The sequence below is a fragment of the Notolabrus celidotus genome, chromosome 7 (assembly GCF_009762535.1).
Source record: "Notolabrus celidotus isolate fNotCel1 chromosome 7, fNotCel1.pri, whole genome shotgun sequence".
NCBI lineage: Eukaryota > Metazoa > Chordata > Actinopteri > Labriformes > Labridae > Notolabrus > Notolabrus celidotus.
In genome coordinates this window covers 38,670,657-38,688,128 of record NC_048278.1, presented here as the reverse complement: position 1 = coordinate 38,688,128, position 17,472 = coordinate 38,670,657, and the positions used below count along the sequence as shown (strand labels likewise).

Here is a 17,472-nt window from a genome sequence, read left to right as displayed (position 1 = left end):
CTAACCCTAACCCTAACCCTAACCCTAATCCTAACCCTAACCCTAACCCTAATCCTAACCCCAACCCTAACCCTAACCCTAACCCTAACCCTAATCCTAACCCCAACCCTAACCCTAACCCTAACCCTAACCCTAACCCCAACCCTAACCCTAACCCTAACCCTAACCCTAATCCTAACCCTAACCCTAACCCTAACCCTAACCCTAATCCTAACCCTAACCCTAACCCTAATCCTAACCCTAACCCTAATCCTAACCCTAATCCCAACACTAACCCTAACCCTAACCCAAACCCTAATCCTAACCCTAACCCTAACCCTAACCCAAACCCTAACCCTAATCCTAACCCTAACCCTAACCCTAATCCTAATCCTAATCCTAACCCTAACCCTAACCCTAATCCTAACCCTAACCCTAACCCTAATCCTAACCCTAACCCTAACCCTAACCCTAATCCTAACCCTAACCCTAACCCTAATCCTAACCCTAACCCTAACCCTAATCCTAACCCTAACCCTAACCCTAACCCTAATCCTAACCCTAACCCTAACCCTAACCCTAACCCTAATCCTAACCCTAACCCTAACCCTAACCCTAACCCTAATCCTAACCCTAACCCTAATCCTAACCCTAACCCTAACCCTAACCCTAACCCTAACCCTAACCCTAATCCTAACCCTAACCCTAACCCTAATCCTAACCCTAACCCTAACCCTAACCCTAACCCTAATCCTAACCCTAACCCTAACCCTAACCCTAATCCTAACCCTAACCCTAACCCTAACCCTAACCCTAATCCTAACCCTAACCCTAACCCTAACCCTAACCCTAATCCTAACCCTAACCCTAATCCTAACCCTACTCTTCAGCTTTGACCTCGTTCAACTTGATGTTTGAAATGATCAAACCAAACTCCATTAAAAGAAGAATCTTTGAACGTCTCCTGTTCAGTTTATCTTTCACCACATTTTGAAGACGACAGCTCAAAAAAAGTAAAAATAAAAGAACATTTATTTTACATTATTTGACTTTTCCAGAGTGTGCATGTAGCTCTGAGTGATTACACTTCTTTATGTATCTCTGTTTGAAGTATAAATTACATGTACTCTGTTAATGCATGTTTTTCCCTCCTCTGTGTGTGTGTGTGTGTGTGTGTGTGTGTGTGTGTGTGTGTGTGTGTGTGTGTGTGTGTGTGTGTGTGTGTGTGTGATCAGAGACATAAAGCCTTCCTTCTTCCAGCTCTACCCGGAGCTCACGTCGTCTGTCAGCCTTCATCACTCTCTCGCTCCCTCCGGTTTTTTTCCAACCGTCTCCTTTTATTTTCAAACTCACTTCAAGTCAAACACGCCGGGAAACCTCTGCCACCATTCACAAACTCTCTCTCTCTCTCACACACACACACACACACACACACACACACACACACTGACTTGTACAGTCTGCAGAGCTGCTGAGAGGTTGTTTAAAGCTACTGTGTGAAACGTTCTCCATGTTGTGTTGAGAGCTTGAAGGAGTCATGTATCAGTGATTGGATGTGCTGCAGGGTTGAGGTGTAAATGGACTGTAGAGGAGCTCTGCAGGTTTATATTCTCACCTTGTTCGCTGCTGTTGTCCCCGCTATGAGACGTGTGTCCACCACTCGACGGTCCGGGCGTCCCCGCCGAGCGTATCGATGCTACGTCGTCGTGATCTCTGCTCCATGAAATCTGCAGAGAAGACGACGAAGCACAGGTCGGTGACTTCAGACATCAACAGACAGAGAGGGGATTAAGTGAGGTTAGCATTCAGCGCTACGTCAGTGAGCTCACCTGATCCATGTTGTTCCCCGACGACCTGATGAAGTCCTCGCTGTCCGATTTGTTTCCGTCTCTGTCGTCAATAACCAGATCGATCGGCATTTTCCCTTTCAGACAGCTGATGTACCGATGGCAGAAGTTATCACAGAGCTCGTGAACCTGGACACAAATATATATATATATTAAAATAACATCAACACACTGAGACAGGGGAAGGAAGGAAAGGTCAAAGGTCATTGAGTTTTTATATCTGACCTTCTCCAGCTCCAGGAGGTGAAAACGAAGCACCTGTATGGACTGAATCATCTACAAGACAAAAACAATCAATGTTAACATCAATAACATGAAAGATTGAATTCACTGACATGATGATGAAAATGTTAAAAACTCACCAAATTATCCAGCTCTGGGTTTGATGAGAATAAAGGCCTCTCTGATCGAATCTAAACACACAAGAATACAAAGACTCAAAAACCACTTCAGAGACTATCATCAGACATGACTCTGTAGTGGAAGTCACTGCATTAAACACAGACATGACTCTGTAGTGGAAGTCACTGCATTAAAAACAGACATGACTCTGTAGTGGAAGTCACTGCATTAAACACAGACATGACTCTGTAGTGGAAGTCACTGCATTAAAAACAGACATGACTCTGTAGTGGAAGTCACTGCATCCACAAAGTCAGGTTCAAACTGAACCCTGCAAAGAGGAAGCCATATATAAACCTGATCCAGAACCACAGAGACTTCCCTGGACCTGGTCCTGTTTAAGATGGACTGAGGGGAAGAGGAGAACTGTCCTGTGGTCTGATGAAATCCTGGACGCTGTGTCCTCCGCTCTAAAGAGGAGAGGGACCATATGGGGATCATAAGAGTCCATGGCATGGGTAGCTTCCACATCAGTGAAGGCTCCATTAATGCTGAACTATATCTACAGGTTTAGGAGCAACACATGCTGCCATCCAGACCATGACGTCTTCAGGAAGACCTTACAGATTTCAGCAAGACCACATTCTGCACGGACTACAACAGCATGGCTCTGTAGTAGAAGAGTCCAGGTGCTGAACTGGTCTGCCTGCAGTCCTGACTCGTCCCCCATTGAAAACATAAAATACGACAGAGGAGACCCTGAACTGTTGAGCAGCTGAAATCCTCTATCAGGCAAGAACGGGACAACATTTCACTTCAAAGTCCAGAACCTGGTCTCCTGGGTTCACCATCGTTTACAGAATGCATAGATAGTGTGTGTGGGGGGGCCCTCAGCTCATTTTTGCCCCCCTGCCCCTGGAAATGTTAAATCCACCCCTGGCTTCTTTCAGCTCCTCAGGATCCGTCCTTGTTCTGACATGGGGGGGTGAAAAGTGTGTTTTTTGTACCTGTTTGGAGAAGACGGCGATGTCCTCATTGAAGGAGTCCGAGGAGCAGACATCTCCTCCCGCCACGCCGCTCTCTCTCGGCGTGCAGGTCGCCAGTTCACATTTTTCAAAGATCAGTGCGAGCAGAGGGAACAGAGGATGTCTGCAGGAGAGAGAGAGAGAGAGAGAGAGAGAGGAGGAGGGATCAAGAGGTGCTCAGATTCACAATAACCATGTTTGAAGGATCTTTGTCAGCCTTCTGGTACAGTTCCTGTGGGCGGAGTCTGTTTCTGTTTCTAAACACATCTCATATTCAAACTGTACTAAAGATCACTCCTCTGGTTGTGTTGTTTCTTTGACATGTATCTAACTCCTCTCACCCATAAATGTCATCTTTGTCCCTCTTGACTGTGTCCCCCGCGGTGGCGCCCATGCCTCCGCTGCCTGTGTGGGTGGACTGGGCGTACTGGTGCGGCGGGTAGGGACCGCCTCCAGCAGCCGCGGCAGCGGCAGCCAGGTGCACGGCCTGAAGAGAGCGGGCAGCGGCGGCCGCAGCGTGGTGGTGGTGGTGGTGGTGGTGATGGTGTGGGTCTCCATACACACCCCCACCCACGCCGTCCAGCCCGTAGTGGGCCAGGTCTTCATACTGGAACAGAGATAAGAGAGGGGTGACCTTTGACCTCGTGAGAGGAGACGCTTGGAAAAAGTAGAGCAGCTTTAAAATAGTTTTGATGTCAACAAATACTAAAAACAGAGAATGAAGAAACTCAATCTGGAGGGAATTTCAGACGTTTTGCGTGATGAGAGTTTAGTCCATGTTTTTAACATTTCTAAACATTTGATTTAAAAATGAAAATACTCAGAATAACTTTGTCTATGTTGCACCTTTTTTTCAAAAGGGTTACAGACAATGGGACAACAGCTGCTACAGCAACCCATACAGAGAGGAACAAAGGTTTAAGAAAAGGTAAGAAGTTAAAAGAGATAGAATGTTTTTAAAGTGATAGAATGTTATTGAAGAGATATAATGTTATTAAAGTGATAGAATGTCATTAAAGTATAGAATGTTATTAAAGTGGTAGAATGTTATTAAAGTGATAGAATGTTATTAAAGTGATAGAATGTTATTAAAGAGATAGAATGTCATTAAAGTATAGAATGTTATTAAAGTGATAGAATGTTATTAAATGGATAGAATGTTATTAAAGTGATAGAATGTTATTAAATGGATAGAATGTTATTGAAGTGATAGAATGTTTTTAAAGTGATAGAATGTTATTAAAGTAATAGAATGTTATTGAAGTGATAGAACGTTATTAAAGTGATAGAATGTTATTAAAGTATAGAATGTTATTAAAGTGATAGAATGTTATTAAATGGATAGAATGTCATTAAAGTATAGAATGTTATTAAAGTGATAGAATGTTATTAAATGGATAGAATGTTATTAAAGTGATAGAATGTTATTTAAGTATAGAATGTTATTAAAGTGATAGAATGTTATTAAAGTATAGAATGTTATTAAAGTGATAGAATGTCATCAAAGTGATAGAATGTTATTAAAGTGATAGAATGTTATTAAAGTGATAGAATGTTATTAAAGTGATAGAATGTTATTAAAGTGATAGAATGTCATCAAAGTGATAGAATGTTATTAAAGTGATAGAATGTTATTAAAGTGATAGAATGTTATTAAAGTGATAGAATGTCATCAAAGTGATAGAATGTTATTAAAGTGATAGAATGTTATTAAAGTGATAGAATGTTATTAAATTGATAGAATGTTATTAAAGTGATAGAATGTTATTAAAGTGATAGAATGTTATTAAAGTGATAGAATGTCATCAAAGTGATAGAATGTTATTAAAGTGATAGAATGTTATTAAAGTGATAGAATGTTATTAAAGTGATAGAATGTCATCAAAGTGATAGAATGTTATTAAAGTGATAGAATGTTATCAAAGTGATAGAATGTTATTAAAGTATAGAATGTTTTTAAAGTGATAGAATGTTATTAAAGTGATAGAATGTTATAAAAGTGATAGAATGTTATTAAAGAGATAGAATGTTATTAAAGTGATAGAATGTTATTAAAGTGATAGAGTGTTATTAAAGTGATAGAATGTTATTAAAGAGATAGAATGTTATTAAAGTGATAGAATGTTATTAAAGTAATAGAATGTTATTAAAGTGATAGAATGTTATTGAAGTGATAGAATGTTATTAAAGTGATAGAATGTTATTAAAGTGATAGAATGTTATTAAAGTGATAGAATGTTATTAAAGTATAGAATGTTATTAAAGAGATAGAATGTTATCAAAGTGATAGAATGTTATTGAAGTATAGAATGTTATTAAAGATATAGAATGTTATTAAAGTATAGAATGTTATTAAAGAGATAGAATGTTATCAAAGCGATAGAATGTTATTAAAGTATAGAATGTTATCAAAGAGATAGAATGTTATTAAAGTGATAGAATGTTTTTAAAGTGATAGAATGTTATTAAAGTGATAGAATGTTATTGAAGTATAGAATGTTATAAAAGGATAGAATGTTATTAAAGAGATAGAATGTTATTAAAGTGATAGAATGTCATCAAAGCAATAAAAAGAGATAGAAATAGTTTTAAAAAAAGAGATAAAGGCATTTAAAAAGATAAAAGCTCTAAAATAAATGCATAAAAGATAAAAAAAAAATATCTTTAAAAAATCGAAAAACAAATTTAAGTTTAATTTAAATATACATCTGGTGTCACTATAAATTTTAAAACATTGCATTTAAAAAGAAAAATCGACACAAATTGAATTAAAAAGATCAGAAATGCATCTCCGGAAATAAAGTCAGTTCTTAAAGCAACAATTTCGTGTTTTTTGTATTTTATGATATTTAAACAAAAAATCTCAAACACATTAAATAATAAATATTTACGAAATTTAATAGAACAAATCTTAAAATTAGAAGTTTCTCAAAAAAAAGTGTCAACAAGTTACAGACTACATGTGTTACCATAATTATGTCCACCCTGTTTTTTTCTCTGATTTGATGAATATTGTGAATTTTTAACAAACAAATGAAATTAAGTTTTTAACTTCTTTGCTCTGTCCCGTCATGTTTAACTTGTCTTTTTTGTTTTTATCATTACTGTTATCCCTGACCCTTCACTGTAAATAAGAATTTGTTCTTAATGACCTCCCTGGTTAAATAAAGGTTAAATAAATCAAAATAAAATAAAGCTCAGAGTTTATGTTTAAACATCAAATTCTCATGTTTTTAGTTGTGTTTTTTTAAGGGGACAAATACAACACACAACATAAAAGTTAAGAGTACAGAACTAGAAATCAAAGCAAAAATGTTAATTTAATAATGATGGAATTATCCAGAACCTTATTTTGGGGCCTAGTTATTTAAAAAAAGGAAAGAAAAAAAAATTTGATGTTGGAAGTTTTGTATGTAGAACTTTTTTTTTTCTTGTTCTCCACTTTTAAAAAACAAATACTGTTAAGATGTTTAACTTTTAATCTCCTCTCCAAATAAAACAGTATATTTTTTAATTCACTTTTTCAGATTTTAAAAATAAAACGAATTCAGCTGAATGTTTTTAGTTTGTTTTTTACTTCTAAATAACATCTTAAAGACTTCTGACAATCCGAACTAGAAGTAAAGGTTGTGAAGAAGTTAATTCAATATATAAACTCTGTCACCTCCCTCAGACCTTCTGAGAAAAGTGAGAGTAACGTTTCAATCAAAGTCTGACCCAGGAGGAGATAAATAAAGTCAGTGAGTTAATTTAAAAGTCGAGGAGAAACTAAAACATAACTTTAATGAATGTTAAATAAAAGTCAGAGTGCAGCTGTTCATGCTAATAACCTAATATTCATATCCTCCCCTCCCCCACCTCCAAACAAACTTCAGCCCGGAGAGGAAAAGAACACGAAGAAGAACACGCTGAACATTTTCACAGAGAAGAACTCAACTTATTAAAAATGTTCTTTTTTAGTTCCTCCTGCAGAAATATCACACTGTGGTTTTTAATTTTTATTACTGAAGGATTTTAAATTGAAACGCTTTTTTTTTACAAAAACAGAAAATTATGTGATTTTTTAATTATTTCAAGCTTCACATTATTTAATATTGTTTTTTTAATTTTCAGTGAGTGTTTTTAACTTCACATGTTAGACTGAATTAACCCGTTTTAAAGCAAGGCAGCTTTATTTGTATAGCGCGTTTCACCCACGAGGGCAACTCAATGTGCTTTATATTAAAACATTAACAGCATTGGAGACATTCAGACAAGCATTAAATAATTAAAATGTTAAATATAATAAGACAGAAAAGGAAAGGAACATTAGAATATATTAAGAATTACATTAATTTAGAGTTAGAATGAGCTAAGAGAGGAAGGCAGTGGCTTTTTAAACAAACAGATGACTTTTAACATTTCAATCTACAACACTGAGAAACTAAAATAAACTGCAACCATGAGAAATAAATGTGTTGTAATTTAAAATCAAAAACTTCTAAGAAGCTTCACTTTATAAAAATCTAATTCTCTTTTTCTTTGGTGATTTCTTTAATTAATAAAAATGTTAAGGTGTAAAATAATTCCTAAGGAGAAAGAGTTTAAATCATAGCAGGACTTCACCCTGATGTTTTTAATAACAGAGATGAACGGAATGTTTTTCATGAACAAAAATTAAAATTAAAAACAGTTTTTTAGTTTCTCTCTTTCAGCTCGCGCAGCTACAGGTGGCCTCGGCGTGTTCACAGTGTTCATCAAACTTTAATAAAGTTTAAAAGAGTCAAACACATCTCTATTAATGTGTGTGTTCTCACTGTGTGTGCGTGTGTGTGTGTGTGAGTGTGTGTGTGACCGAGCTCTGATCACTGATCAATAAAACGCCGTTTAAACTTTGACCTCGAGAAACCCCGCGTGAGGCCGAGAACCAAAAACACACTCACTTCATTTAATATTTCTTATTCTAACAAACTTTATAAACTTTACTTTATACAGAGTGAAGATGTTTATCAGAAACAAATTAAAGACATGTTTTTATTCCAACAGAACACACACACACACACACACACACACACACACACACACACACACACACACACACACACACGGTGGACTGAACGTGTGACTAATGATGTGTTTATGCGGGTTTATAAAGTGTGAAGTGTTACACACTGACTCCAGATCACACTGAAGATCCAAACTTCCTCCAAACACACACACACACACACTGATTTAATATTTAGAATTTAAACTTTTATTTCTTTAATTTTAACTTCTTTTTTTAATTTAAATTTAAATTTTCCTGCAGCTGAAACTCTTTTTGTTTAACGTGAATTAAAAACATTAAAGCAGTCAGTTTCTAACATCAGTAATATTCTTATTCATTAAGTTTAATGATCATCTGAATGCATCAAATTAGAGACATGAAATGTAATTTTAAATGTGTGGTTATTAGTGATGGACTGTGTGTATTCTTGTAAATATAGTCTGTTTTTTTTTTTAGCATTTGTTTTGCACATTCTTTAACATTTTCCTGCCCGGGGACCACAGATGAAAATTAGCTTATAGCTAACTCAGGCTTGACAGTTTTTTGTTTTGCATGGCCCCTGTCAAATAAACTAATAAATAAATACAATAAAATAAAATGTTAATTTATTAAATAACTTTAACCTGAGTCAGCCTGTTTCTGCTCTTCATCTTTAGAGTGTAAATGTTAAAATGTGTGTCCGAGCTGTGCTGCAATTATTCTACAATAATCAACACAAGTCAGGTTTGTGAAAGTGTTCATATGAAGTTATTTAAACAAATGTTAAGAGTTAGTTTATTTTAAAAAAGAGAGTAAACTCTGTTTTTTTATGAAACAGTTATTTTAGGAATAATTACGCACAGGGTGGAAACGTGTCTCACTGCTTGTTTTTCATAATTGAAATAACTTTGTGTTTTTATTTCTCTGTTTTTAAGGAAGTTAAATTCTCTGTAAAGAAAAGTAAACTCTGTGATTCTTCCTCTGATGGAACCTTCTGCTGTGAGCTCAGAGAGCAGACAGTCCGCTCCTCTGCGCTCTAATCAAAGTGGATTTTTACGCACCCGTTGCGCCATCAGCCCCGCTTCTCCGCCCGGACTCCAGATGACTCCTGCGGGGCAGAAACACACATCCACCCCCCTCCCCTCCCTCCTCTCCCCGGTACCGGAGCCCTAATCACTTAATCCCTTAGTCCAAAGTGTGAGTCCGAGTCCAACACCAAAACACTCAGTCCGCCTCCAGCTGCACCAGACCGGGAAAGAGCCTGACCTGCTCCCGGCCTCCGAGCTCCAACAACAACCAGAGAACCAGCACCCAATCAGTCAGTCAGCAGACCCGATCCGATCAGGGTACATCCAAACTGGGGCTGAACGTGACGCAGACCCCGCTGCGCTCTGAGCCGGGCCGTGCGGAGCTGCGTTCAAATCCCCATCGCCGCTCCGGCAGAGCGGCTTCCTCCTCCTCCCTCAGAGCAGGCCGGCGTGGTGTGAGGGGAGGAGGAGGGGAGGAGGAGGGGAGGAGGGGAGCAGTTTCTTCTCCCGCTTAAAGGAGCAGAGACTCAGTGCGCGTACCCGAGAGGAGCAGAGCGAGCAGGGAAACAAGTGTTTTAGGAACCTGAGGAGTCATTACACCTCAGTGACTTTGTGTTGATGTGTTCAATGTGAAGTTTATTTTAAAGGTGACATATTCTGCTCTTGTTCATCAACATATCTTGGTCTAAGAGGTCCCCAAAACATGTCTTTAAAGTTTATTGCTCATAAAAACACTTTGAAATCAGATTCTGGTCTGCCTGTAAAACCCTCTTTTTCAGCCCTGCTCAGAACAGGCTGTTTTCTGTGTCTGTGCCTTTAAATGAGAATGAGCTCTCTGACCACGCCCCCTCAGGACGTGGGCGTGGCCTCGGCTCTCCAGCACGTTGATCTAATGTTTACATGTTGGCTGAATATACACGGCTGATCACAGACCCGCGTTACTTCAACCCTCTGAATCTGATCCAGAATCTGATCCTGACGGAGAGGTGCCTGCAGCAGGACCTTTCTGAACCATTGGTCACAGATTTAGTGTTTCTTGTTGTTTCATTTGTCAGCATGTCGACGTGTGTCTTGGTACACAGCTACCAACATGTAGCTATGTGGCTATGCTAACTAGCGCTAGCACTTATCCATGAAAACTAAAAATCATCCACTAGATCTTCAAATCTGCAGACGTGGGGAGTCAAAGCGACCTTTGTGTTTATTAAGACAGCCTACAACTAGCATGCCTCCCTCCTAAGCTCCTTGTTAGCACACATGTGTGCAGGGAATGAAAAACGGAGGAGGGGTTGAGTTGTATTTTATACAGTCTATGGGCTGAACAAGCTCCGAGCTCTGACTTCCTGTTACAGACCGGATGGCGTTGTGACGTATGAAAAACACTGAAAACTGAAACGGCTGGTTTCAGCACACATTTACAGAAAGGTGGAGAAATCAGAACAGGGGCAGAATGGAGTCTTTGACTTTTCAGGGGGTTTGTAGACAGGGACACAGATTTCAGGGAGAGAACCAGTAAAAAGTCCATTCTGCATGATATGTCACCTTTAAGAACCTGAGGAGTCATCACACCTCAGTGACTTTGTGTTGATGTGTTCAATGTAAAGTTGATTTTAAAGATGAATCCCTCCAGATATGAAACACAGACATGTTTCACCACAACAACCAAACAGAGCTCGTTAAAGAGAACATGAAGTGATGTAAAGATGTCGTACAGATCAGCAGCTGACAGCCTGAGGGCTCCTGCTTTACAGCGTGCCAGTTAGTCTGTGGTGAGTTAATTACCTGTGAATGTGTGAGGTGAGTCTGAGCGCCACTAAAACACGGTGTGAGGCGTAATGAGAGGAGGTCAAACTGAGTGGGCGGAGCTCTGCTGGTGTCCCCAATTTGTCTGTGGAGGTTCTGAAGTCTTGGATTCACTGGTTGGCACCATGTTTGTTCTTTAGGGACCTTTTTTATACAAAGAGGGAGGAGCTAAAGGGTGGAGGTAATCAGCTCTCACTACTACTACCACTAAAACAACAACTCCTCCTACTACTGCTGACACCACTACAGGCCTGATGAGACTTCACTCCATAAAAGTGAAGACATGCGTCACACTCAGTAAACTGGAACAAACTGAACAGTCAGTTCTCCTCAGAGGGTCGTTAAGGACGATCAATACGAAGTAAATATTTTCAAGTTGTCATGGTAACGACTTGTCAATCACAACGCCAAAATGACTAAAATGACACGAGAGCACAAACAACTTAATCAAGACCAAGAGGACCAAAGATGAGACGTGGTGTAAGAGAGACTGTGTTCCAAACAATGGAAGGGGATAGAAGCAGTAGATTTAGATCAAAGCAACAGAATGTGATCAAAGTAATAGATTAAGATCAAAGCAATAGATTTAGATCAAAGCAACAGAATGTGATCAAAGCAACAGAATGAGATCAAAGCAACAGAATTTATTCAAAGCAATAAATGGGATCAAAAAATTGGAAGGGGATAGAAGCAATAGCATGAGATCAAAGCAGTCAAATGATATCAAATCAATAGAATGAGATCAAAGCAATAGAATGAGATCAAAGCAATGGAAGCGGATAGAAGCAATATAATGAGATCAAAGCAACAGAATGTGTTCAAAGCAATATATTTAGATCAAAGCGATAGAATTAGATCAAAGCAATAGAATTAGATCAAAGCAGTCAAATGAGATCAAAGCAATAGAATGAGATCAAAGCAATGGAAGCAGATAGAAGCAATAGCATGAGAACCAAGCAGTCAAATGAGACCAAAGCAATAGAATGAGATCAAAACAATGGAAGAGGATACAAGCAATAGAATGAGATCAAAGCAACAGAATGTGATCAAAGTAATAGATTAAGATCAAAGTAATAGATTTAGATCAAAGCAACAGAATGTGATCAAAGCAACAGAATGAGATCAAAGCAATAGATTTAGATCAAAGCAATAGATTTAGATCAAAGCAACATAATTTATTCAAAGCAATAGAATGTGATCAAAAAATTGGAAGGGGATAGAAGCAATAGCATGAAAAAAAAGCAGTCAAATGAGATCAAAGCAATAGAATGAGATCAAAACAATGGAAGGGGATAGAAGCAATATAATGAGATCCAAGTATTAGAGTGAGATCAAAGCAACAGAATGTGTTCAAAGCAATAGATTTAGATCAAATCAATAGAGTGAGATCAAAGCAGTCAAATGAGATCAAAGCAATAGAATGAGATCAAAGCAATAGAATGAGATCAAAGCAATAGAATGAGATCAAAGCAATGGAAGCAGATAGAAGCAATAGCATGAGAACCAAGCAGTCAAATGAGACCAAAGCAATAGAATGAGATCAAAACAATGGAAGAGGATAGAAGCAATATAATCAGATCAAAGTATTAGAGTGAGATCAAAGCAATAGACTGAGATCAAAGCAATAGATTTAGATCAAAGCAATAGATTTAGATCAAAGCAATAGAATAAGATCAAAGCAATAGAATTAGAACAAAGCAGTCAAATGAGATCAAAGCAGTATAATACGATCAAATCATTAGAATGAGATCAAAGCAATAGAAATGGACCAAAGCAATAGAGTGTGATCAAAGCATCAAATTGAGATCAAAACAATTGAATGAGATCAAAATCAATTGAACATCATGCTGTTTTGAAGTAGACTTAAAAATAGAGATTGAGACCATAAACTCAATACGACCTCACCCACATTTTAAGAAGTGCTTTATATACTGTCTGCAGTTCTTTTAAGGTCACATATAAATAATAAAACTGACCTTTGTTTTTTTCCTTTTACCCCTTTGTTACATTTAAGTTGAGGGACACAAACATGAAAGTCTTATTTTTGACTACTATTGAAGGATTTTAAAACTGAAAACATTCCTTTAAGAGAAGTGTCACCAGTTTTTAATAACTCTGTGGTTCTCCCTCCTGCTGAGCAGCTTCACTCCAGCTGTTCAAGAACACAGACAGGAAATATGTTTCTCTTAAAGTCAAAGTTTAAAAGTGAAGACAGAACACAGTCCTGTATCTCTGAAGTCCTGGTGACTTACGCCATCTAGTGTTTGTACAGTGTAAATACAAGCCAGAGACATTAATGATGATGAATGTGAAACCGCAAGGAGGATATTATAAGAGAACTTTGCTCACGTTAGATAAGGGATAGTTCTGTCAAAATCACAACTGAGTCTGAGTTTAAATATTAAATTGAGAGATTAAAGTGAAAGTAAAAATCTGTGCAGTGCAGGAACATCATGCTGGATCAGTTTTTAGTTTTGTTTCCAAGTTATCATATATGTTTCAAAAAACAGTGAAATGTGACATATTGTCTTTGCACTATTTTGTATTTAATATCAGATTTCAAACCATCAAAGTCTGTTTTTATAACATTTTACTGAACATCTCTACTTCTTTGGGGTTTTAAAATGTTAAACTTATTTCTCACAAAATGAGTTTTCAGTTCAATAAAACTCAAAGTAACCTGTTTTTAACCTCACAGACGGTTCCTAAATCACTGAATATAACTTAAAGCTCTGTCTGTTTTATTACCAACACATTAAAATCACTGGACAGGAAGTTGCTTTTCTACACTGGACTATCAAAATAAAGTGAGACCAATTAAAGACGTAGAAATCACAGAATCAGCGTTAAATAGGTCGAACACTAAATAAACTTCAGACACTGCAGACTATTGTAGTCAGGACAGCTGTGGAGCAGATGTGAGCTGCTGCAGTGAGGTGACTCTGCCACTAGGTGTCACTAAAGCAGAGCTTTTATGTGAACTTACAGGTTTCAACACATCACATCACTCCTGTCCCTGCTTCCTTCCACCGGCTCCTCCTCTGTTTGATTTTTAGATTTATTGATCATTTTGAATTACTTCAAATCTAAGCTACCCATGCCATGGACTCTTCTGATCCCCATACCATCAGGGACGCTGGCTTTGAACTGTGAGCTGATAACAAGCCGGGTGGTCCCTCAGTCCATCTCAAACGGGCTCAGGTCCAGAGAAGTCTCTGTGGTTCTAGATCAGGTTTATATAAAGTTTCCTCTTTGCATGGTTCAGTTTGAACCTACATTTGTGGATGCAGTGACTTCCACTACAGAGTCATGTCTGTTTTTAATGCAGTGACTTCCACTACAGAGTCATGTCTGTGTTTAATGCAGTGATTTCCACTACAGAGTCATGTCTGTTTTTAATGCAGTGACTTCCACTACAGAGTCATGTCTGTTTTTAATGCAGTGACTTCCACTACAGAGACATGTCTGTTTTTAATGCAGTGACTTCCACTACAGAGTCATGTCTGTTTTTAATGCAGTGACTTCCACTACAGAGTCACGTCTGTTTTTAATGCAGTGACTTCCACTACAGAGTCATGTCTGTTTTTAATGCAGTGACTTCCACTACAGAGTCACGTCTGTTTTTAATGCAATGACTTCCACTATAGAGTCATGTCTGTGTTTAATGCAGTGACTTCCACTACAGAGTCATGTCTGTTTTTAATGCAATGACTTCCACTACAGAGTCATGTCTATTTTTAATGCAGTGACTTCCACTACAGAGACACGTCTGTTTTTAATGCAGTGACTTCCACAACAGAGTCATGTCTGTTTTTAATGCAGTGACTTCCACTACAGAGTCATGTCTGTTTTTAATGCAGTGACTTCCACTACAGAGTCATGTCTGTGTTTAATGCAGTGACTTCCACTACAGAGTCATGTCTGTTTTTAATGCAGTGACTTCCACTACAGAGTCATGTCTGTGTTTAATGCAGTGACTTCCACTACAGAGTCATGTCTGTTTATAATGCAGTGACTTCCACTACAGAGTCATGTCTGTTTTTAATGCAGTGACTTCCACTACAGAGACATGTCTGTTTTTAATGCAGTGACTTCCACTACAGAGTCATGTCTGTTTTTAATGCAGTGACTTCCACTACAGAGTCATGTCTGTTTTTAATGCAGTGACTTCCACTACAGAGTCATGTCTGTGTTAATGCAGTGACTTCCACTACAGAGTCATGTCTGTTTTTAATGCAGTGACTTCCACTACAGAGTCATGTCTGTGTTTAATGCAGTGACTTCCACTACAGAGTCATGTCTGTTTATAATGCAGTGACTTCCACTACAGAGTCATGTCTGTTTATAATGCAGTGACTTCCACTACAGAGTCATGTCTGTGTTTAATGCAGTGACTTCCACTACAGAGTCATGTCTGTGTTTAATGCAGTGACTTCCACTACAGAGTCATGTCTGTGTTTAATGCAGTGACTTCCACTACAGAGTCATGTCTGTGTTTAATGCAGTGACTTCCACTACAGAGTCATGTCTGTGTTTAATGCAGTGACTTCCACTACAGAGTCATGTCTGTGTTTAATGCAGTGACTTCCACTACAGAGTCATGTCTGTTTATAATGCAGTGACTTCCACTACAGAGTCATGTCTGTTTTTAATGCAGTGACTTCCACTACAGAGACATGTCTGTTTTTAATGCAGTGACTTCCACTACAGAGTCATGTCTGTTTTTAATGCAGTGACTTCCACTACAGAGTCATGTCTGTTTTAATGCAGTGACTTCCACTACAGAGTCATGTCTGTGTTTAATGCAGTGACTTCCACTACAGAGTCATGTCTGTTTTTAATGCAGTGACTTCCACTACAGAGTCATGTCTGTGTTTAATGCAGTGACTTCCACTACAGAGTCATGTCTGTTTATAATGCAGTGACTTCCACTACAGAGTCATGTCTGTTTATAATGCAGTGACTTCCACTACAGAGTCATGTCTGTGTTTAATGCAGTGACTTCCACTACAGAGTCATGTCTGTGTTTAATGCAGTGACTTCCACTACAGAGTCATGTCTGTGTTTAATGCAGTGACTTCCACTACAGAGTCATGTCTGTTTTTAATGCAGTGACTTCCACTACAGAGTCATGTCTGTGTTTAATGCAGTGACTTCCACTACAGAGTCATGTCTGTTTTTAATGCAGTGACTTCCACTACAGAGTCATGTCTGTGTTTAATGCAGTGACTTCCACTACAGAGTCATGTCTGTTTATAATGCAGTGACTTCCACTACAGAGTCATGTCTGTTTATAATGCAGTGACTTCCACTACAGAGTCATGTCTGTGTTTAATGCAGTGACTTCCACTACAGAGTCATGTCTGTTTATAATGCAGTGACTTCCACTACAGAGACATGTCTGTTTTTAATGCAGTGACTTCCACTACAGAGTCATGTCTGTTTTTAATGCAGTGACTTCCACTACAGAGTCATGTCTGTTTTTAATGCAGTGACTTCCACTACAGAGTCATGTCTGTTTATAATGCAGTGACTTCCACTATAGAGTCATGTCTGTTTTTAATGCAGTGACTTCCACTACAGAGTCATGTCTGTTTTTAATGCAGTGACTTCCACTACAGAGACATGTCTGTTTTTAATGCAGTGACTTCCACTACAGAGTCATGTCTGTTTTAATGCAGTGACTTCCACTACAGAGTCATGTCTGTGTTTAATGCAGTGACTTCCACTACAGAGTCATGTCTGTGTTTAATGCAGTGACTTCCACTACAGAGTCCTGTCTGTTTTTAATGCAGTGAATGAGATTAAAACTAAAGTTAGTATTTGACTTTAAGACTTGTTTGTGTTATAAGCTTTAGATCATTCCTAAACCTTCCTGTTCCACTCTTTAAAGCTGTGTTGTCTGATCTCAGAGCTTGGATCAGCTTCAGGTTGTTTTTATTTTTATCATGATTTTTATATATTGTTATGATACGTTACTAGCATGTGACTCTGCAGTCCTTCGGGTCTGACGTCACCCGCCCCCCTCCTCCTCCTCCTCCTCCTCCTCCTCCTCTTCCTCACTCCGCGCTCTGAATCCAACATGGAGTGAGGAGGAGATGGGGCTCGTGCGGGGCCATCCTCACCCACAGCAGCGCTCCGTTCACGGTCACCGCGTCCCAGTCCGTCCCGGCGGGGGAGGAGGAGGAGGAGGAGGAAGAGGAGGAGGAAGAAGAAGAAGAGGAGGAGGAGGAAAAGGCGTAGGAAGAGGAGGAGGTGGAGGAGGAGATCTGATGCTTCTTCTGATGCGCTCCGGTAATTGAGGAGTAAGGAGAAGAAGAAGAGGAGGAGGAAGAGGAGGAGGAGGAGGAGGAGGAGGAGGAAGAGGAGGTGGTGGTCTTAGAGGAGGAAGAGGAGGAGGAGGAGAAGAATGAGATTCGAGGAGACATAACGCACACCGGGGC

The 17,472-nt window shown here is 38.7% G+C and overlaps 1 protein-coding gene across 1 annotated transcript; it reads right to left on the bottom strand.

The window, feature by feature from the left end:
- Positions 1-1,514: 1,514 nt before the first annotated feature.
- LOC117815632 (homeobox protein Meis1-like) lies at positions 1,515-9,683 on the bottom strand. The gene is made up of 7 exons (XM_034687441.1): positions 9,260-9,683; positions 3,535-3,800; positions 3,176-3,317; positions 2,189-2,239; positions 2,052-2,102; positions 1,809-1,955; positions 1,515-1,706 (listed from the first exon to the last, which is right to left on the bottom strand). Exons 1-7 carry the CDS (start codon positions 9,269-9,271, stop codon positions 1,515-1,517), a joined length of 861 nt encoding a protein of 286 aa, XP_034543332.1. The 5' UTR covers positions 9,272-9,683.
- Between the last annotated feature and the right edge of the window lie 7,789 nt (positions 9,684-17,472).

Coding starts and splice junctions, on each gene's coding strand:
- LOC117815632 (XM_034687441.1), bottom strand. Junction 2,240..3,175: donor TCGCCGTCTTCTCCAAACAG/GTACAAAAAACA, acceptor TTGTGTGTTTAG/ATTCGATCAGAGAGGCCTTT. Junction 2,103..2,188: donor ACCCAGAGCTGGATAATTTG/GTGAGTTTTTAA, acceptor TTTGTCTTGTAG/ATGATTCAGTCCATACAGGT.